At 42.6% G+C, this 22,517-nt stretch overlaps 2 protein-coding genes across 9 annotated transcripts in view; one reads left to right on the top strand and one right to left on the bottom strand.

Annotated features, from left to right (window-relative positions):
* Positions 1–38: 38 nt before the first annotated feature.
* RAD52 (RAD52 DNA repair protein) lies at positions 39–20,006 on the bottom strand. 6 transcript variants are annotated; one of them, XM_075504393.1, is made up of 12 exons: positions 19,987–20,006; positions 12,225–12,313; positions 10,637–10,738; positions 9,952–10,045; positions 8,206–8,273; positions 7,828–7,946; positions 7,663–7,738; positions 4,423–4,619; positions 4,078–4,220; positions 3,349–3,429; positions 2,593–2,829; positions 39–2,317 (listed from the first exon to the last, which is right to left on the bottom strand). In XM_075504393.1, the coding sequence occupies exons 2-12, from the start codon at positions 12,309–12,311 to the stop codon at positions 2,259–2,261; spliced, it is 1,263 nt and encodes a 420-aa protein (XP_075360508.1). In that variant the 5' UTR covers positions 12,312–12,313; positions 19,987–20,006; the 3' UTR covers positions 39–2,258. The 6 variants fall into 6 exon arrangements, with proteins under 6 accessions (XP_075360508.1, XP_075360486.1, XP_075360495.1 ...); XM_075504371.1 differs by lacking the exon at positions 19,987–20,006 and adding an exon at positions 19,406–19,554; XM_075504380.1 differs by lacking the exon at positions 19,987–20,006 and adding an exon at positions 19,241–19,541.
* Positions 19,754–22,517, top strand: part of ERC1 (ELKS/RAB6-interacting/CAST family member 1) — a 315,343-nt gene continuing 312,579 nt past the window's right edge. For 2 of the 3 annotated variants that reach the window (XM_075504308.1, XM_075504326.1), the window contains exon 1: positions 19,754–19,934. The gene's annotated coding sequence lies outside the window, so the exon portion shown is untranslated. Of the gene's footprint in view, positions 19,935–20,020; positions 20,106–22,517 lie in introns of those variants that run through there. The other variant, XM_075504315.1, reaches the window with a different exon arrangement.

Consider the following 22,517-nt stretch of genomic DNA (forward strand, 5'->3'; position numbering starts at 1 on the left):
GTACGATTGCTTTTATGGCCGAGACTGTCGAGAAGTTACCAAATAGCAGAGAAACACGCTCAGCTATGGCAGTCAAGAACTTGGTGGCTCTCCCTGTTTGAAGCACAGGTGGAGCTTCACTGGCAGTGGCTCTGCGCTTCCTTTTGGCAGTGAAGGTAGAGCAGGGTGTGCTGCAAGGGCTGGGGAAGCACCTGTCCTGGGCACAGAAGAGGAGTCGTCCTCTTTTTCTGTTGGGTCTGTCGCCCTCCTCTCTGGGGCGGAAGGGAGCAGGGGTGTGCTCCTGTAGTGCTGGGGAGAAGAAACTCTTTAGTGTGGCTCTACAACAGGAATTCCACCCCCAAATTTGCAACCGTACTGGTAGAGTGGAAGAGTGGAACTACTTTACAGGGTCATTCTCAAACAACCGTAGACTTGCAGGAATTATTTGGTATTTCTAAACACTAATTGCTGCTGCATTTCTTTCCATTTTAAGAACAGCTTCTGTTATGAGTCATGCTGCTGAAGGCCTTAAAGGAAAAAAAAAAGCTCCAAGTGTAAGTTTTACTGCCCTTTTAAAAGGGAGCAGTCCTGAGAGGCTTACTGCGGTGATTTCTCTTAGAGGCGGCATGGCTACATTTGCACTGTTTCTGTAGAATCAAGAAAGCTGATGCAGTTGTGTTCATGTGAGACTTAATTTTTCGTTGTAAAAGTTTGGAGCAGCTTTGAAGACTGTAATTCTGAATGTCTGCACATTCCCTTCCTAACAGGTATCTGATTTCAGCAGTGAGTGCATGACTCAGAGATGTGGTATGTATTTCTTCCCTGAGCTGTTCTGAAGGCAGCACTGAATTGGAGAGAAACTAGTACGGTGAAATGTGAAACTATTTTCTAGATGTAATCTATTGCAGTTAATTATAATTTGTCCTATCTTTCCACACTGAAGTCAATCCTTGTTCTTTGTCCTGTTGAGGAGGTAAGTGGATAGTAGAGGCTCTTTTAAGGAAAAAGGACTGATGAAGTGGTGAAGGTGAAGTAGGAGGAACAGGAATAAATGGTGAATACTTCAAATGTATTTACATTACATTTGCTTTAAGAGACTGGACCAGATAGAGCAGCGATGGCAAAGCACAGGAACAAGGTCCTGTTTCAAGTCTGACGTTGACTTTGGGGTTGGACTAATCAAAGAGTTTGTGTAAATTTTCCTGGTCCGGCTCTAACTTCCAGTCCTGTGGTGTCGTCCTCCTTGTCTCCAGCACTGCACTTCTGAAAAATACTACTGTATCCAGTTTGAAATACTACTTAAAAATTCTTTCGTTGACCTTCTTACTGGAAGGAACAGCTGTTGCTTTGCTCTGAAGTTTAAGACCCACTTGAAGTTTTTTGTTGCCCATCTTCAAGCAAATGCAAGGCTGTGCAGACATGGAGCTAGTCTAGCTAGCTTCCTGCTTGTAACTAGTCAGAATGCTTTAACTTCTTTGAGCTTGTTAAACAGGAAATGAGTTGTAATGGTCTGAAGGGTATAGAGGCACGAACAGCTACAAGTGTGGTTTGTTTTTCGAATTTCATGTTTATTTTCATATTGAAAAGGGTTGAAAGCTTATTTAAAAACAGAAGTGCAGCTCCCATTCATTTTACAAAGGGTCCAAGCAAACGCTGTCTGAGATGCTCTGTGCTGTTCCCTGGCAGCACAGGCACAGCTGAATGTGCTGCTGCTGCTGCACGGGAATCCGATAGGGCTGAGGAACAAGCTGAGGAGGAGCAATGGGCTCTGACCCTCTTTGTGCAGCAAACGGCTGGGCTGCACGTCAGAGGCAGACACAGCCAGAGCTCCACACCCTCGGCCTCGCTGAATGGGTGACCACAGCTTCTGGGGTTTGTCATCTGACCATAACCCACGTTCTCCCCATTTTACTGAAAATCTCTTTTCTCTGTGCTGAAATGCAACACTAAGGGAGAAAGAAGCTATGAATTGCATCTCATTTTAAAGATTAATTCTGTTACCATTTCAGGCAAGTTATGCGTAACGTCAGCTTGTAATAGAGCCACAAGTCTAGTGCTGCAGAAGCACAAATGATTGCTTGTTTATAGAAGAAGGCATCTGAAACATGTAAACCTAGAAGTACACTAAGTTCTTGCTGCTGTATTAAACTCTTCTGTGTTGCTTCACTGTAATATCCAGGAAAATCCATTAATGCATTAGACTTCCTCACATAATTTGAACAGCCAACTGCAGTCGTCTGACATAATCCAGTATGGAGGTAGTGATACCACCAGGTGTCTTACGTAGGTTCTAGTCTCCTTTTCTTCAAGCTTTGACTTCTCCTGTGGGGGCTGCACTCTGCCAAACAGGGAGACAGCGAGAAATGGAAGTTTTTTAAAGCTTTTTTTTCTGCTTCTAAAAGTGCTCCTCAATTCTTTTTCTAGCTCTTCCTTGATAGGACAGTTGGATGGAAAAAACAGGTAGTTCTCCCAGCCCACCATCACAGTATCTGCAGCCAGGTCCGAGAAAAGAAGGCTGTTTCTCCCACTCCAACTTACTAATCTAACAATGCTGCTTTCAAAGCCAAGAGCCATTGTTAAGACAGAACTCAGTCATTTTTTGGTAGCACGTACCTGGGGTATGCTGTCTGGCACAGCTGCTGTGGCTCATGATCGTAGCAGATGGCTGCAATTGTGCAAGTCTAGCAGAAGTTTTGTGGCAATTCATTCTGTGAGGTGTCCTGTTACAAGGAGTCATTTGATGATGTCCACGAGGTGTTTCAGGTGTCCGGTGTCCAGATGATGGGCCTGCCATTTTGTGACCCATAAGATCAATGGTCTCCAAGGAAATGTCCCAAAGTTCAGGATCATCTAGAATGAACGAAAAGGTGATCAAACCAAAGACAACAGTATTGTACTACAGGCATGACAGTAACTGCAGGACCAGCCCACGCTTCTCTTACAAGTGGTGGCCACTATGAAAGTGAAACTGTAAAGCATCTTTTATGTCAGTGCACAGCAGGGAAACGGTACTACCCCTGGTGCTCTGGACTTAAGCAATGTCCAGACACTGTGGTGTAAGTGTGACCCAAATAGCCACGGTTATGTTAAGGCACCCCCTCACCCCCACAAATGTTCTGTTCCTGTGCAATGTCACTCAAGGAAAAGGGTTTACTGAGTACATATAACAAGTCTTTACTGAAAAGCATGGTGTGCAACCCCTCATAGTGGTGGGTGTCACTTCCCTGCCACTCGTGCAAGATTTGTATTGCTAAGATCAGACTCATAGTCGCACTTCTATTATTCCAACCTCTTCAGAACTTTTACCTTTATGCTGTACTTTGAATGCTAATGATTTAACACACTATTACTCATCACTTTCTGGCTGACCTGCAAAGAACTCCTCTTCTATTGCTAGTTCCTGTTGTATTGCTGCTGGACTGCTGTGCTTTACAGGAGGATCGGATGTTGCTGGATGGAGGTAACAGAAGGAGAGATTAACATTAGAAATACAGAAGAACCCTTTTGCTCCCCCTTGACAGAGCATGAGTCTGAAATGATAAGCAGCAGCTGCCACCAGGTACCCTCTTTTTTCCTAGAGCTGGTTATGTTTTGGTAGCAGTATGTGGAATGGTAAGATTCTGTACCTGATGATGGCTGGTAAGAGCAACTGCAGTACTTTAGACTGGTTTTTAGCCTGTTTACCCCATCCCCAAGTTCCTGCTTACCACACAGCTGTCCAGACTTCCCCATGAATAAAGAGCAACATATTAGCAGCTACTGCAGTATCTATTTGCCTGCAACCACCTCAGTGAAATGCTGCAGTCTCAGCTCGGGTGCAGCATGTTAATGGTACTGACAACAGCTGCTGTGCTGTGTGAAGTGTTAGGGTGGTTGGAAAGGTGCAGTTTTAGTGATGCAGTTTTAGAGCTGACATTCCTGTCACTTTAAGAACATGGCGGGGGAAAAAACATGATAATCCTCCTTCCCCTGCTCTCAAAGGTGTGCGGATAGTACAGTACAAAAGCAAATGAAAGTGGTCGGGCTCCGGTATTGAGGGTAACACATGCCTGCCAGCAGCTATCATTAAAACTGTCAGTTTTTAATGCCAAGTCTTACCCTGTTTGCTGCTAGGAGTAACTACTGGAACCTGATGCTTTTTCTCCATCTGTTCCCGGAACTGTTGCTGTAGCTGCTTTTGTCGCAATTTCCGCTGGTAAGTGGCATCACACTCAATAGCTAAGGAGTCTGTATTTCTGCCCCTCCCCCCAAGCAAGCACAAAGTTAAACAGGATTTCAGCAATTACATTTTATGAAGAAAAAAATGCATAAAGAAATAACAGCAAGGAAAATCCACTAAACTAGCATTTTATGGCATCTTCCAAATTGGGCTGTCTGTGTGTTTTAAAAAGTACAGTAACTTCTAATATAGCTTATAAAATAAATTTATAATAGCAGTCTCACCTGGAACTATTTGACTGTTTCTGATCTACCGTCACTACAGCAGCCTCTGTCTGGCCAGGCTTACAAGTAGATGCCATCTCACAATGTTGTCTCCCTCCTGCATTCTGCCTTTCCAAACAGCTATTGTATCTTGCCTTCTCTACTTCAGGCTCATAGTCCTCTCTCTTAGCTGTGACCAAATCTACCTCAGGCGGTATCTAGTAAAGGAAAAAAAGAAAACATATACGGAAATTTCCTTCATCGGGTTAATGAAATATGCACAGGCCTTTTCTATACAGTACTGTTGAAAAATCTAGTTTGTTTGCTCTAAGTGGAATAGTAAGTTAGAAAACTGAAATGCATTTTCAGTACTAAGTCATTCAGTTATTTAATAATTGCATTCATGCGACTTTGTGCTAGTTTAATAGCTCAGTGCTTCAGGGCAGATAGCCGATGTCTCCCCATACTGTGCTCTCTGCAAACGAGAACGGTTGCAGATGATCAATGCAGAATTCTGCAGCTTCTCAGACAGTCTCACAAGTCTGTTGCCGAGTCTGTTACTTTTGCCAGTTCCGTTTTCACGCCTGTATTGAAGGGCATGGCAGACCTTTACTCAGCTCTGCAATCATGAGGTCACTGAGGAAGGTACACCATTCTCTTTATTAAAGACGGGATGGTTTGGCTCTGTGATTTTACACATTTGTGGCAATGACACTAATAGACAATGACCCTGGCAAAGCAGAGATCTGTGCCATCTTTACTTGGCAAGGTGTCACTTTGGATCTGCTCCTGTGGGCTAAGTTAGCTAGATAGAACCGCCTCACAGCTCTAGGCTGACTAGCATGAGCTTGGTAAATCCTAGCATGATGAAGGCAACTTTACTATGAACCTCCACGGATCAGCAGTTGTAAAAGGCTTTTTCCTCAGTGAGCAAGATGGGTTACCGCCTAGAAGCCTACTGCCCCCAACTGGTACACATTAGGAGCTAACAAGATTAATGTTGGTTACTGAGGGGCAACCTCAGTAACAGCCAGGACAACTTTAATACTACAAATACTGTTGTGTTACATCGCAGCATACTTATAAATTGTGATAGCTCTGAAAGAATGGGGTTGAAGTATGGTTGTCACTGATGAAGATGTACATCACAATTTCTTGTCTCTCTCTGGACCAAAGACCTCCATCAGAGGCATTTCTCCATGGTGTTGGTTACCTCAGAAGGTTCACTGTTTGACCTAGTGCTTCACAAAGTAAAAGTAACTGCAGCTCTTCCCTTGCAAACTGAAACCTAAGGAGGTAAGGAGTCTGAAAAGCAAAGCAAGGGGTAATGTGGCTTCTTACTGTTCAGTAAGGGTAAGAACCATGTTATGGCCAGGAAAGTAAGTGTTCAAGTATGCATCAGTTGTATATGCTAATTCTTCATACATTCAAGAGCCACAGTTTGCCAGTAGTATTGTATCAGGTATTTAAAACAAATAAATTGGAGTGCAGATCTTTCTAATGTTATTCCTCATCCTCCAGCAGCCAAGTCCAGTACATCCTGCTCTCATAAGTCAGCTGCAAAATTCGGGTACCAACACATCTTTGAAGTCAAGCAGAGGACGTTTGCAGGGCCATTTGTACACTCCTCATGTAGCAAAACAAAATAGTGCTACCTGTTTTGCTGTCCTGTGGTAAAACTTTGAAGTGACTGGCAACAGCTAAAAAGTTGTTGTGGGTCCAGTCTAAACGGTTTGGTTCACCCTTTGTATCATCGATGCACCTAGCATCTTGCAGTGTTCTTTTGGGAAGGATCCCATTTGGTTAACTGAATGCTGAAACCACCTTTAGAAATTACTTTTGCTTGAGACCTCAGTACAAAAACAGTTACAGAATAACTACATGTTAACTATGCTAACAAGAACAATGAACACTGAGGGGTGAAATACAGGCACGCTGTAAATTTTGTTACAAGGACCATGCTGAGCTTCTTTTCTATCTAGCTGTGATGGGCATTAGGGCCTGGTAGAGTTTGAATACCAGTTAGTAGAAGGACAAAGTAACTCTTAATGCATATACTACATTGCTACTGTATGTATTTTGCTTAAAATTAAGTGAAAGTTCCAATTACAACAAGCAGCTTTGGTATGTGACCCACCTGCTATTGTTTCTACGATATCCTGGGCTATGCATATTAAAAACTTTATTTGAAGGAGGAAGTCTTTCTCATGGCGAAACTTCCTATTTTCTGTCAGAGCTCCCTAAAGTCTAAAGAACACTCCTTTTTCCTGCTGCCCACTGGTTGACATATAGGCTGTCAGCTTGAGAGACTTCAGGACTAAATGAAATATAGTCCTGATTTTGCAGGAATGCACAGAAGAGCTGTATCTGCTTTAGGGTAGGTTACACAGATAATAGATGTACTGTCTGGCTACCCTTCTGCCCTGCCTGCAGCCTCTGGTTTTATGACCTGTTACAGCAATTGGCAATTATGTTACTGTCTTCAGTTATCTCCTATCCTTTTTTTTTTAAAAATTCCTGAAAAAGTCCAGTAATGAGAAGAATATGTCAAGTAAGTTTGATTTTTAAAATTCATAATAGTAAACCGGATGGCGCTACCGCTGACACTGAGAACAAACTGAGAGATCTGTTCTGGCTTTTGCCTTATACAGGGTAAAAGTATACAGTAAAGAATACGCACACAGCCTTGAGAGACTCTATTCTCCCAAGGACTTCCATTTCACCTATGTAATGAATATATGACTTGACGCTGGTATCATTGCTGATACACATTTAAAGCAGAAGTTGCTAGATGAGAACGATGAACTGAGTTGCTACAATTGACAAAGCTTAAACAGTCTTATGAACTGCAGCACATGGAGAAAATGGCACCTAGAGCAAGCTAGTTTAAACAGTTTAGTGCTTTCTGTGGTAACATTTAATCTGCTATGAACACAGATGTGTGCATTACTCTGTTCAGTGCCAGACTTGGACAACATAGCCATAAATGTCACATGAGATCTTGAGTAGGGTACTGTTTCTTCACCATAGTAACCTTGCCTACTGCAAATAGTCAAAATTAGAGTAGTTGTGGTAAAATGTCGGGGAAGAACTCTGTAACAAACAGTTCACACAAACTAGTAGGCAAAGGCTGTTGGTCTCACAGCTGGAAACATTCAGGGATGAGATACATTGATATCATTATTTATAATCTTTTTAATATGAAGGACCAGGAGCAGCGGACATCTAGCAGTCGCTGCTCTAAGAGCCCATGTACTGCACCTGACGTGGAAGCTTATTCATGGCTCGTAGGTAGTCTTTGTCTAGGATGCAGTTCCCAAGAGCATTCCCAAAGCACCTGAGAAATAAGAGAGCTCACTGTGACTGAAAATAACACTTAATTCTCACTTAAATTCTGAAAATGTACAAGTACTAATCTTCACTTACTTGAGTGCCCTCTTCAGTCCATCTGTTACTGCCTCCTTTCTTGCCTTTTCTAGGGACAAGGCCTTAGACTTTAGGCCTTCACTGACACCATACCCCACATCTTCATGGTATGACCCATCCTGCAGTAGAATTTTAAAAATAGTAAGTATAAGGCAATTTCTGCACATACAGCACTTCTTGTTAGATGCTTGTTTTCCTAAGCCTGATTACTTGCTCTTAGCTGGTTGTTCTACAGCAAGGTTAATGTTTTGGACACCACTAGGTTCTCTGGTGTAATACAGTACTCGAGAACCACAGTCTGACCTGTGCATGAAATTTCATTCACAGCTTTAGGCAATTGCTCAGCTATAGACAGAGCAAACAAAAAAATCCACTTACCTTAAGCTGAACTTTCACAAATGCACAGACTCCCACATAGTACCTGCCGTTGTTGAGGTCAACAAAGTCTGGGGGAGGGAAAAGTAACATCCTAAATAATACAAAAGACTTCTGGTCCACATTTAGATCTTATTTTGTCCTTTGAGGACATTCATAACTCTTGTTGAATATGCCCAAGATACTATATCATCTTCTATAAAATGGAGCATGACTTACAAAATATTAACTGTAGTTTGAGAATGCTAACTTGCATATATGCTCTGGGCATGTTACAAGATACTTTCTGGTTATTAGTGGCTAGACCTGCCAAACACTCACACCCTGCTACTACATGTATAAATGTAAACACATGAAAGAAGGAAGAGTTGTAAATGTTACTGCTCATTCAGCTATACATCCTAAATGTTCAAAGCATAACAATTTTTTCAGCTGGAAGGAAAGATTTAAAGTATCAATTTATAAAAACAGTAATGGAAAAGAAACTGTTGTCTATAATAGTAATTTCTTTCCTATTATATACTAGAACTCTTCAGCTTGTGAAGTTTTATACGAGGTTTTATCCAGGACAGACTGCCTGAAGAGCTTAACAGGCTGCAATACAACTCTCAATCCAGAAGCTCTAATCTACCTTATTTTACACCAAAAGCAATGCTATATAATATACGTAGGACACTCTAGTTAGCAGTCTTGCAAGTCTGATAGTAACACGACACACGTCTGAAATGAAATGCTTTGAAGTTCAAGTAACTACTCTGGGGTCCAAAAGTTCTTCTGTACTCATCTGCTCTATTTGCTTAATTGTTTTGTAAACCTGCCGGAGGTGCCAGCCCTTTTTCTACCCAGGAATTTAAAACCAAACATAACAGAATCCTCTCTCTCTGAATTGCTAAGGAATGACTTGTTATAGCATTATTTGAAAAGTTTGAAGCATGTCAGTCCTTTCTTGACTGAAAACGGGGGGAAAAAGTGGTACAGAATAGATGGAAACCAATGAAGTAACTTGTTTTATGTCCAGAATCTACCAGCCTGAGTTAAGAAAAGATTGCTGAAGGGGGGGGGAAGAAGGAGGTACATTTACGCAGCTTTGTTGAACTACTACAACAACCAGTCTAAGCATGGCAGATCTGCAAACAAGGACAATACTCCTCTGGGAGGTACTACTTCAGCTATCGAGATGGAAGAAGCATAAGCTTTAAGATCACCTGAATATGGTTTTCTAGAAGAATTTTTCCAAAGCTTTCTACTGTAAAAAATCTCAGAATCAGGTATTAGCTAGAAGAAGAATCTGCAGAAAAAGATGGGTCCCTGAAGATTCAAGGAACATTAACTGAGAATATTAACTTGTTGGAATACAAAAATGACAGGTGAGTATGAAAGTTGGCTCAGGGCTGCTGGGTGTTAAGTAGTTTAATTGTAATTACTCTTGACTGTAGTCACTGAGTGTTCCCATAAAGATCAGAAAGCTTGATTATGATTATTCTTGAGCTATTCTAAACACACTTAGAATAATGACTATGACATAGTCCAGTGCAAGATCTAAAAAGAAAACAGAAGGTCCATTATTATTCAATTTCTCTCATTCTTACCAACTGCTAAGACTCCTGGCAATTCCGCATGCCTCTCCCCAGCTTCTTTGAAGTGATCAAGTTCTAGGATAGATACCCAGTCCTTATCTGAGAAGCTTTTCCTTCAGGGCCTCACAGTGAAACAAGAGGAAAGATTTCTTTATCCTCAAGAGACACTTACCAACATTCTGCTGAGTGACTGAATGAGCCCAGCCATTGAAGCCAAACATCTCATTGGCCAGACTGATTACCTTGTGACCCTCAATGTAACAGACCTGAACAGGAAAGCATATGTACATAAATATGTATATATAAATACATACACATGCGCACAGATATATACATGCTTAATTTTAAAGGGGGATTACACACATCATCTTACACTGAGGAAACCCAGCTAAGTTCAAGGTTCAGATGTGAATAAAAGGATGATGGCACACCTTTAGGTTCACCCTCTTCCAGCAACTATGATAAGGGTTTAATATGACAACAAATATGACTTAATCAAGGGAAGGCAGAGCTAGAGGGCACTAAAGAGGGTAACATGCAGACAATGTTATATAATGCCTCATATATTCCAGTTCTGGGAAAAAATAAGAAAAACATCTCAATGTTCCACAAGTAGGTAAATATTCCCTTGTCAAGGATGAAGCACTGAAAAGTTAAATCTTTTTTAGAAAGAGTAAAAGGAACCTGTAGCTCAGTAAAAGCCAGAGTTTATGCTATGCTGACAGCTTTCGTATCTGCACATTAAACTACTAGTGGGAAATTAACTTCAAAAAAATATGGATTATTGTAACTTTTTTTTACCCTAGTTTTCCTGGAAAAACCTGAGAGTTGAAACATCTATGCGTGTTTGTTCATACCTTTTGTCCTCCTCCAGCTTGCCGACTGCTGATATATTCTGGACCCAGTCTCTGACGAAGAGCATGCTGGACAGCTTGATATTCACTTGCTGTGTATTGATACTTGACAAAAACAAGGTAAGACAAATCTTCTCACTCTCCCTGTTTTAGCTCCCCCTCTTCTCCTAATATCACTTCTTTATCCCATTTTTCCATTTGCAGTCCTTCCAAGAGGTGTATGATCCATTTTTAGAATCAGGATGTAAGACACAAGGAAAGACTTCAGGGCATGTGTGTGCATTACATTTGTGCATTATATTGGTTTTTTTCTCTTACTTTTAAAGCGTACATATACAAGCATTAATTATTGAGCTGTAGCAATTCTCTTTCATTTCTCATAACCATCACTTACATTAGAAGAACTGAGATGAGCCAGGCCTGTTAGTATCCTATTGAAATCTTAATGCAGTCATAATCCTAGTCGAGGTTGCCAGGAACACACATATGAATTCATATTTTACCTCTCAAAAAAACCCCATAGTATCTTTGTGACCAATAAGAAAAGTGTATTTAAAAACTCCAACAAACCCAAAGTTTAAACTTATTCTACCACCACGTGCCATCAGCGCAGGGAGGATAGCAGCTCAGGCAAGCAATCAAAACAGGAGTTTCTTGAGGAGTGTTCAGCAAATTGCCCTCATGCAGGGAGAGTCCTTTGGATAACCCCAGCATCGCTGGTATCATTGGATAACGCCAGCATCACTGGAAGCCTACAGTGTTGTAACTTTTGCTCCTTGTCTTAGTAGAAGTATAATTTACAATCCGTAAAGGTTAGAGAAGCCTAAATGCATATTTAAGGATTCAAGCACTAAACAGCTCGTGTTGCTATGCTCTGATGTGGGACAGAAAAGAGATTTTACCACCTAAATCATAAATATTGTATATGCATGTATTGGCTGCCCTATCGTTCAGCAGAACACAGAATTCGGTAGTGTGCGCCGAATAAGTTCCAATGCCTGTGAAAGGTCTCTAATTTGTATTTGGTTCTAGTTAAACTTAAAGGAATTACTTTGTCTTTTTCTGACACTTAAATGCAAGCCTGTAACCAAAAGGCATAAGGAAAAAGGGAGACTGCACATGCCTAAGCTATATTCAGGAACTATGTATAAATGCCTATCATGGAGAAGAGAATTCACCACCAAAAGGCTTGTTCAGTCCAGATACGGTTTTCTTTTTCTCAAATTATTTTAATTTATTTTTATTATTTTTTAATAGCTGAAAGTAGTTGCCTTTTCTGAACCAGTACTGAGAATGTGTGTAAGCATGATCCAGGCCATCTGGGAATAAGAGAGAATAAAATGAGCCCCACTTTTAAGGAACAAAATTAAAAAACTTTTCTGTAGAATCTAGAGCAATTTATTATAACTCGAGGCATGCCAGAGCTATCATGGAGGAAAATGTAATGTACAATTAGGTATAGCATAGCTAGGGTAATGGATGTGACTCCAGCCTTATTGTAGCCAACTTTAAAATGAGTAAATATGCAGAGCAGACTTCCAGAAGCGCAAGCATACAACTTCTATTTCTCTCTCAGGCACAAGGCACTGACCTGTCCGAAGCAAGCAACCGAACTGCTAGTGCTGGAACCATTGCTGCTGATGTGGCTTTCGCTGTCTTTCCCTTGACTTTCAGGCATCCCTAAAGATAAGAGAAAATATAAATGCTGAAGAGAACAGAACTAACAGTCTGTATGAAGACAAGCCAAAAAGCTTGTGAAATACACTGCCCAGTGAGTATAACAATCTTCTGTAATAGATTTGTTGGACATTACAGTAATATTATACTTCTCATTCCATGGAACTGCTGCAGCCCCAACTGGAAAATTGTTTGCTGATGTTGTTTCAGAACAGTCAAAACTTTTCTTCTTAAATACATTACACTATGTAGGCAGAAATGGCTAGTTTCATCCTAGAAGCAGAGGCACTGTTCTGGTTTTCCATCCATAAAACCAAGAAGGGTGAGCCTAAACTAAATTAAATCAGTGAAACAATTATTTTATTTAAAGAACAAATAAATTATCCTTGCTAGTAAAAAAAAAAAAAAATCAAAAGCATATGCATCTTGCATAAGACCAGAAAGTAGAACAAAAAATTAATACTATCTTGGGTCCTTACTCTAAATATTAAACTGGTAACAAATGATTCTTTTTTTCCTTTTAGATAAATGTAAATGCGTTGTACCAAGGAAAAACAAAATATTTCCCTCTTTCAGATTCTTCAGCACTGTCTTCCTAGATCACTTTCAATATCCATTAGTACTTAGTCTCTGATAAAAAGCAGAGGCAACTTTCTAAAACTTTACTTGTCTATACCCTGACTTGTCAGTCTTTATTTTAGATTATTGTTTTGATGGTAATCATACTGGCTTGTGTTATGATGGTATCCTATAAACTATGCAGAGTTGAAAAACACACAGAAACTGTAAGAATTTTAACAAGTTGTACCGATAACAACAACAAGTTGTTCCCTTCTGCCCAGGGAAGTGGTTGAGTCGCCATCCCTGGAGGTATTTAAAGGACGTTTGGATGAGGTGCTTAGAGACATGGTGTAGTGGTGGTTTTGGCAGTGTTAGGTTTATGGTTGGACTCGATGATCTTAAAGGTCTTTTCCAACCTATATGATTCTGTGATTCTGTGATAATTCAGTAGATGGCACCCTTTTCCAAGCCAGTATCCAACAACTACCCAGTCTTGCATTACCACTCCACCCTGCTGCTGGAGAGGTGGTCTTGCTGAGAGCCTATACAACATGCATGCAAAGGAGCTGAGCAGCACTTCTACATAAGTCCATAGAGGCAATCTTTTATTGTATTTGCACAAATGCTGAGTACAACTGGTAGTCTATCGCTAAGACTTTTGTATGCAATACAAATATAAAACAAGTCAATATAGGTACAAGACAGCTGGAGATGTCAAAACAGTTTGAGAGAGTCTAAAATCCTCAGTAGATAGTGTTATTTGATGGTCAGTCAGAACCTGGCTAGTATTATGTTTTTCTACTATACTCCAGGTTCAGCACTTTCTAAAACAAGTTGTTCTTCTAGTCTCTACACAAGGAAGCCAAATTTTACTGAGAACTTGGCAAACAATTTCCAGAAAAAGGATACCAGTTTTTTGTTGGCAAGTATGAGCACTGGTAATTATGCTATGTGTAGCTAAAATTCTCCTTAATTTTGGCTGGCTATAATTATTCATGTCTGGTCCAAAAGCTGTATAATTGTACAGTGTTTATACATTTGAATGTGTTTCAATCAAAAGCTTGCTGCAATTTGTGGTGAATACATTTGGTTTTGGAAGAGAACATATAAAAATTAATATTACCAGGAAATACACTTGTGATTTAAGCAGGCTATTGCCCTGTTAAGCAAAGAGTCCATTGCATCCTGAGGGAGACAATTAGAGAGCAAAAATAGTATCTGTGGTGAGTAGCAGAGGGAATCGAAGTATGAGCAATACTACTTCCCCCCCCACTCTAAGCAGCCTAAATCAGATCTTAATTATTGTAAAGCCCCTGGGGAAAACACAATGCACGAAATGTGTGTATTTGCCTACATAGCCCTATTACTAGTTTGCCACAAATCTTTATGCACAATAGGTGGGTGGCATTTTGAGGCAAAATTGCTTTAACTGAAACCAGTATTAAGTCCTTCCAGTTTTTATATGGTGTGCACCATTGTCAGTCTAAATTCTCTAAGGAGATACACCTTTAATGAAGCTCTGCATAAGATGTGGGAATTGATTCTGAATGAGAACGAGGAAGTACAGAATTCTGCTGAAAACAGCTTCACATCATACAGTTTTAATCCAACAGATCAGATGCCACTAGAGAATACTAGCAATATACTTCTTTGCATTAAACAGTTTAAAAACACGTCAGTGGTTTGTATTCAAATTATGTATTACTCTACAGCTTGTGTGAAGGAGACAGATGATGCCAGTTTAGTTTCAGGCTTTGCCTGTAGGAACACTTTGCTTCAGCTGTAAGCCTGGTTTAAACCATATATTCTATTAGAACCATGTGGTGTTTTTTTCCAATCCAGTGAAGTGCAGCACAGCAAAGCCCTATGTCTCAAAGCAATCGTCAGAGCATTTGAAAGTGACAGAACTTCAATTTCAAAATTATTAGAGTAGGAGTTTGGAAGAGAGAAAAGTTAATTCTGCAAATGGAGTTATAAATCTACCTCAACACCAGAGCCAGGAGCTAGGGAAGGCAAGGCGCTTCCATTCTTCAGTAGAATATTGTTCCTCCCTGTGTCCCCCCCCCCCCCCCCCCCCCCCCCCGTTTTAACTCACATGAAACATTAATATTGAAGTAGATAATAAGCTATTGACTAGAGTACAAAAGAGCCTCAAACACCCTCCAGGGCTGGGACAGTGGTAGGAGACTGCCTGACTCATAAACCAGTGTTAAAAAAACCTGTATTTTCAAACTATCTTTAAATACTAAAAATTAAAGTTCAAATATACCTGCTCTGCATGCAGGATGATAAAAGCAGTTTATCATCAGCTCAAAGACACCTAGGAATTATAATTTATTACGTCCGTGACTGTGACCATTATTTATTATTTACAAGGAATTATTTTCAGTTTAGCTGGTAATGTTCGCAGAAAGTTTTCTTATCACCGAGAAAAAACACACACAAGACTACAGATGCTGCACTGTGCTCCAAAACATCACCTTGATAGACTACAACCGGCAAAGAATCTTAACAGCTTTTACTACTACCATATTTTGATCTTGTTTTTAAAAAAGTAGTCAATAATATAAAAGCTTAAAATTTGAACAAATTAGGTACACAATCAGAAAAATGGCTGTTTTGGGAAACTGGATATGAAATACCAGTTTTCAACAACACTCTAGAAGTATGTATTTATTTCTATGGTGGTAGTGAACTGAGCAGCTGCTGAGAAAGATCTGGGTGTGTTCACAAATTCCCATGTAGGAAATAAACCAGTCTTCTAGAACAGATAATCCTGAATTTAATCTGTTGAAATATGACTACTACTGTAGGTTACGGCAGCCACACCTTCGACTTCCATGACAGTATGCACATAACTTCTAATTTTCTAAATGAACACATCCTCACACACCTGTCTATCCTACTGTCCATTACTCCAAAAAGAGATTTCGGTCCTAAATCACCTATTCTCCTGCCAGTTCCCCCCTGTCTTGATAAACTAGGTTATTGAACCATGCACTGTGCCTTAATCCTGTGTAAGGAGTGTCAGTTCCCAGTTCTCTTCACATGTAAGGTAGAAGCAGGCAGTTTTGCATCACTTTGAAATAGTTTGCATACCATGAATTGTGTAAGTACCACAACTTGGGAAACCCTCAGCTAGAACATGGCTGTTTCAAGAAATTAATTGTAGCATCACACAATCTATGACTTTAATATACTGTGCACTTCTAGAGAGCTTTTTATTCAACCTCATCCTTCTCTAAACGGTAAGTTTCCTTCATGGTGAAGCTTTAGTTTGCTGAGCAAAAATCTTTAACATTCTTTCAATAAATGCAATTCTACTGAGTCCACCAACAGCAAACAGCTATGCATGTAGCAATGAGTGATTTAGCAAGCACTAAAGATTATACCACATATTTACCTGAAGGTTCGTATTGCTCTAACACAAAAAATACAAAAAACTTCAAAAATTGTATATTTCTGTGGAGTATTCTCTCCTCTGGGAACTCCAAACTACAAGTTGATTAACCTGTTATGCAAGGGTTGCTTTATCCAACACTGAGCTGAGGTGTACCTCTTTTAAGTATAAGATGCTCCTAATCAAGACAGGCCTGTGCTATACCACAGTTTAGAAGGAGTGGAAAACAGATTATGAAATTGCTGTGGGAAAATTGCATACAATATAACTCTTCAGTTTTGACTTCTGATAATATCTCCAGGCAAACAACCTTGACGACTTGAGAAAAGTGAGGTAATGTTGTTAACTTCAACAGAAGAGAAAGATATTCAGTGTTTTATAAGTTAAACAATGAAATGCACAGGGAGGTCATGAGACTGGATGTCTATTGTAGACTAAAGGTGGCCTCTGATTCTTGCCAATACCGTATCAATGCATCTTATTGGTATAGATTCAGGCCACATTCTGTAGTACAACCACCCCAGCAAGAGAATAAAAAGGTATAATGTAGAAAGTTTGAGCTATCTGCAGTAGGTTAAACATATTTGCTTCCAAGGCATATAAATACCACTCTACCAATTTCTCCTCAGTTACAGCACATTTCAGATTTGACATACCTTCAAACAGTCCCACTTACTTCAGTGGAGTCTATATATGTGGCTCTAAAAGCAAAATTTAACCCTTAGATTCATCAGGCAGTACTATGTTTACTTTTGGTATGTCTAGGATGATGGTACCCTCCCTGCACAAAACAGAAAACATTAATTCTGGTTACACTTTTTACTGATCAGCATTTTAATGAACACGGTGTAAAGCTCTTTCTTCCTTATCTTTATACAAGCTTGGCAGAATAACAAAGTGCATTTGTGGGCGAGTGTTTCTATTTAGAATGTCTGACTACATCCAACATCTGAAATAAAACCTATCTGGTCAGTTCCTGCATTTTTGGAACACAGGGCGAGAAACTCATCTCCTTACTCATTATGCTGAGTTTGCTGTCATAACAGCCTTTATACACTTGTCATGAATTCATCGAACATCACTATATCTATGAAAAGTTGTTTTAGGATCCTACTTCCCCAGCAATTACAAATCTAATTCCAGTCCAAATGGGTTAGTTCAACACATGTGTTGCTGTGTTTTAGACTGCATATTTTTCAAATTTTGCTGGTTATTCCTCCAAACATGTTCCTTGCTAGCAGTGTTATGTGTAAATTACTTCTCTCCTACACAATTTTGTTCACTGTTTTAAACTTTGGCACCCATTGTCACTTTTGCCTTACAAAGGGTCCACAAAGTTTCATTAGTTAAAAATGCATCAATAGCACCTTATGAAACAGATAATTCCAAACAATTCTAAATTTGAAATAAATTTCCTTTCTAAGAATATAAACACCTCACAGTTACAAAACCCAAAAGTGAACAATCCACTCTTGAATAACTAGTTTCACATTTATAAAGACAGAGTAAAAGAAAAGAGCTTGTTCTGGAGACCAGACTTGGCAGAAATATTACTCAAATATCATAAATTATTTATATGGGTACCTCTGTCTAAAAGCCTGTCAGACTGATTCATAACCGCATCATTTATGTATAAGCCACTTTAGTCATTGCAAGGAAAAGAGAGCAGGCTTTTTAACTCAAGAGTAATGGTTTGGGACTTAAAGGGAAAAGTGGCCTGTCTAATTGTAACTGTAGAAAGCCTGTAGTTTTGCCAAATGCAATTACTAGACAAGAAATTAATCCAGGCTGGAATCTAAAACATCTGAACTCTGTAAGCTGGGGGAGATCTGTCAAACTGCAGATCATAAAAAAACATTGTGATTACAGGCACAGATGACACTTCTGGCAGCAAGACCATACTAAGCTGACACACTAATTAAGTTACCATGAAAACTATAAAGCTCTCCAACTCTGTTTTGCTCCAGGTTGACACTGTTCATTTTTAAATGGAAAATCATATACATTTGAAATGGACAGAATACTTCAGGCATGGGCAAGCCTGTATCTATTTTCATCCTTCTGCTTTCTTAGACAGCAGTGTAAAGTAACCCTTTTTTGGGATACTTTAGGCTTGATAGAAGGGCTTGTATATTATAGCATGCACTTACCTGCACTATATTATTCTTCAGAAGTTAATTTAAAATGCATTCTGTGCTTCTACAGTTGAAAAGGAAGTTCTGGTTATTGGGACCTCAGTGTAGGTCAGCTATCATAATTGCGAGAGGTCTGAATTACTGTATGTATTGCAACAAGATATTAATTTAAAGAGTGATAATTTAGATGTCAATAACTGTCATTCCTTGTGTAGTCTTACAGATCTATCCAATTTACTATACCCTCTCACTTTAGTGTCCCCTGAGAATAATGGCTAAGGAAGTCAATGTTCGTTTTGGCTACTTACACCTTGAAATCACAAAAAATCGAACTAGAAAGATTCCCGAGCAGATCATTTGCTCTACCTGCCTGGATGAAGGCAGGGCTCAGTTACAGCAAGCTGGAAGTCTTCCTAGGAAGGAGCATTCATCAGGGAAACCGAAGCTTGTCCAAGGTAAGTGTGCCTAGGTAGCAGGGGGGCTGAGCGTAACAAGCTTTGGCATTGCCTTTGCGGGAATCCCAGACGTTTTTTGGCCGAGGAGAGTCGCGCCGCCTCCCGCAGCCCCAGCCGCCTCCCGCTCATTCGGGCGAGGCTCCAAAGGCAGCTCCGCGGCCAGGGGACCTCGAGGCGGGAGGCTGGGAGGGCCCCCCCGGGGAGGGGGGCGGCAGGAGAGCTGCCGCCTTACCGCCGCGGGAGCGGGGCACCCGGGAAGAGGCGGGCAGCGGCCCCCGGCCCGGGGCTGGCGCGACGCGCTCCACCCCAGGAGGCGCTGGCCCCGGCCGGCGCCGCCAACGGTTTCCCCTGGCGCGTGGGTCCCTGAGGAAACACCCACCCCCGGGCGACAGCTAACGGCCGCCCTTCGCCCACCGGCTGGGTCCGCGGGAGGGGCCGGCTCCGCTCCCGGCTGCGGCGCCGCCACCACCACCAGGAGAGGGGAAAAGAGGGGAGCGCTTCCCGCCCAGCCGGCCCTGCGGCGGTGTGCCGCCGGCCGCGGTACCTGGGCCGAGGCGGCCGCCTCCGTCCTCCAGCGGCAGTTCGTACTTCCCGCCCGGGCAGGAGGGGAAGAAAGGCCGGGGGGCAGCCAGGGCAGCCGCTACGGCACGGGAGAGGAGTCAAACTTCCTACGTCTGCGCTCGGTGGTGACGCAGCGCCCGGGCTGCCGGAGGCCACGCCCACGCTCGCGGAGGGGAGGGCGGGGCGGTGCCCGGAGCAGCCCCGCCCCCCCGAGGGGAGGGGGAGGAAGAGGGAAACCCGGGTTGCGAGCGCGCGCCGTGGGCGGGGCGCCGCGCGGCCGTAGAAGGGCGGGACTGCGGGGCGTCGCGCTTCGGCGGCGGCAGGGGCGGGGCTTGTGTGCCTCGCGCCGGGGGCGCGGGAGGGAGCGGCGGAGCTCGCGCGCGAGAGGCGGAGGAGGCGGCGGGGAGAGGCGGAGGCGGCGGAGAGCGGCGGGCGCGGAGCCGAGCTCGCCGGGGCGCCGCCGCCGCCCCCTCCCGCCGTCGCGCACTCCCTCCCCGCGGGCTGACAGGCAGGTGAGGGGCCTCGCTCGGGGCGGGGCGGGGCGGGGGGGTTAACGTTTCTTACCGGCCGCTGGGGGGAGCCAGGGACGGGGCGGGGCCTGCGGGAGCCGGTAGCTGCGGGCGGTCGCCGGGCTGGGCAGGGGCTGCGGCGGCGGGGCCTGTCGCCGGGGAGCTGCCGCTCAGGTGGGTCCGGGTCCGGCGGCGGCTCCCCCGAGGGCTGCGTGGCCTGTCGGCCGGCCGGAGAGAGGGGGCGCCCGGGCGCGGCCGGGGGAGGCGGCCGGGGGGGTGCGGGGCCTCGCCCCTGCCGGGCCCCGCGCACGCTGTCAGCGCCCGGGGGCTGGGCGGCGGCAGCCCTCCCCCGGCCTCGGCCGGCCGGCCGCCCCGCGGCAGGGGACCGCGGCGGGGACGGCCACATCACCCTGCCCGCCGCCTCGCCCGCGGCAGGCGAGCGGGCCCGCGTCCTGCCGGGCATTGCTCATGGTGGTGGTGCGCCGGGGCGGGCTGTTGTGCGCCGGGTGGGGTTCGGGTTTTGCCTTGTACAGTAGGTCCTTCGTGCTCTTCCCATTCGCGTTCCGTATTGCATTTTTCCGCCCCTACTTATTTAGTCTGTCCTTGGGAAGCGCACGCTTTTATTGTCTTAGTCACATCATCTGAGGTAATGGTGACCGGTGTCTTTCTACCTAGACCTTGCAGTGTTGTTGGATTTTTTTACTTTTTCCCTGTGAATGCTGAATGGTCGCATTTCATTTATTTTATTACGTCTACTACAAACTAAACGTCAGCTGACATGATTCTTTGTTTCTGAATCTGCTGCTATCCTGAAGCATGTGTCAGGAATTGCTGTCTTTCCACATCTGTCTCGTTTGTAACGTGAACTCCAAATCTTAGTTCTCAAGTATAGGATTTATTTTACATGGAATGTTGCATGCATGCTGGAAGTTCACGTTATGGTGCATGCTGACAAGGTGTGAAATGGTTTGAAAAGTGAAACCCCAGTGGAAATGGGAGAGATTAGGAGATGTGAAGAAAAGATAGAAAGAAACACCTATGGAGGTGGTGGTGGAGGAAAGCAGTACAGAAGCCAAGAGAATGAAAGCAAATAGAGAGGAACAGAATTGGTCCAAAGAATAATGTATGTTTAACATGTTATCCAAGCTCATTTTGGGGGCACATTGATGTATGCGGGGTGGTTGTAGCTGGATAATACGTTGTCTCAAATCCAACAGGCTGTAACCAAAAAAAGTTGTCTATTTTGACTGCGGGGTTGTAATTCTTAAAGCACAGCCAGCTCTGCTAGGATGTCTACAGCAGTAACCTCCACCAGCTGCCTGCCCTCCTTTTCTCCTGGAGGTTACTGCATCTATAGCAGTAGGTGGCTGAACATGCGTCTCCTCCTGAGCTACTGCGATCTACAGCCTGACATATTACTGTATTTTGTGTTGAAAACTGCAGCAGCTCAGATGTGTGCCCCGATTCAGGGTCACTTATGAGTCAGCACCCTTACAGCAGTATCAAATAAGATTAGAAGAGAAAAATCACCACCTCGCCCATGCTAGTATGAGCAGAGTTGGTAGTACAATAGTTGATTTTTTACAGTAATGAAATATTTGGACTAAACCACTAGTTATTTGGTAACTGAGACAGGTGTACTGAATGTAGTTCAGTTCTGGAAGCATAGTTCAGAAATTTATCACAGTTCCCTGAATAGTCAAATATATGACTTTACTATATAATCCAGAAATTTGGAATTGTCTGAATCCATCAAGCTGCAAGAGGGGCTGCAGCTAGAAAAAGTTTGGGATATGCTGAGGAAAATGTGAGTTTATCATAATATTTGATATAACTTGAACTTTCTCCACCTTTTCTGGGAAACCTATTTAGCTGTAATTAAATCACTGTAAGGATGTTAGCAGGTTTTCTTCAGTTTGGGTTTCTGCTATCTGGGCTATATTAAAACATCATGCTTTTCATAAGCCTTAGCATTTTTCTTTGATCCTGTCACAAGCTTTTATAAGATTCTGTTCGCATAACTTTTCATTTCTAATATCTGGCTAATGGCCTGACTGGCAAAAAAGCAGGTTTGGTATTTACATGGCCTCTACCTTTTTATTGAATTGCAAATTTTGGTCATGAAAGAAACCTAGGTTTGGGGGTTTTTTTGCTGAATCTCCCACTTTCTGAGTTCCTGGTAACACCTCTCTGTGTTGCTGTATGAATAGAAATATTTCACCATGCTATTGTAACCAGTGCGTGAGTCCCTTGCTATTATTCCTTATTTTATGAAGCAGGATACTCTCCCATTGTTATCCCTCCTCCCCTCACCCCTCCCTATTTTCAAGCCTATTCCCCTAAAAGCCTCTCTTGTGTGAGAGGTTTGTTACAACACTTACTGGGCTAAGCTACTTGAAAATTGTAGTGCATTTAGAAGGTCTGGCTTGTTTTATCCAAGTATGGTGCGCTCAGAAATGTATAGGTGGATGCATGCAGCTTTTTAAATAATCAGACTGGTTGCCAGAATTAAGAAACAATAATATGTGGTCTTGAACCTTGCTGGTTACCCTGCCGTAAGAGCACACTGGATGATGAGGATTCTAT

The sequence above is a fragment of the Mycteria americana genome, chromosome 1, assembly GCF_035582795.1.
Source record: "Mycteria americana isolate JAX WOST 10 ecotype Jacksonville Zoo and Gardens chromosome 1, USCA_MyAme_1.0, whole genome shotgun sequence".
NCBI classification, from domain to species: Eukaryota; Metazoa; Chordata; class Aves; order Ciconiiformes; family Ciconiidae; genus Mycteria; species Mycteria americana.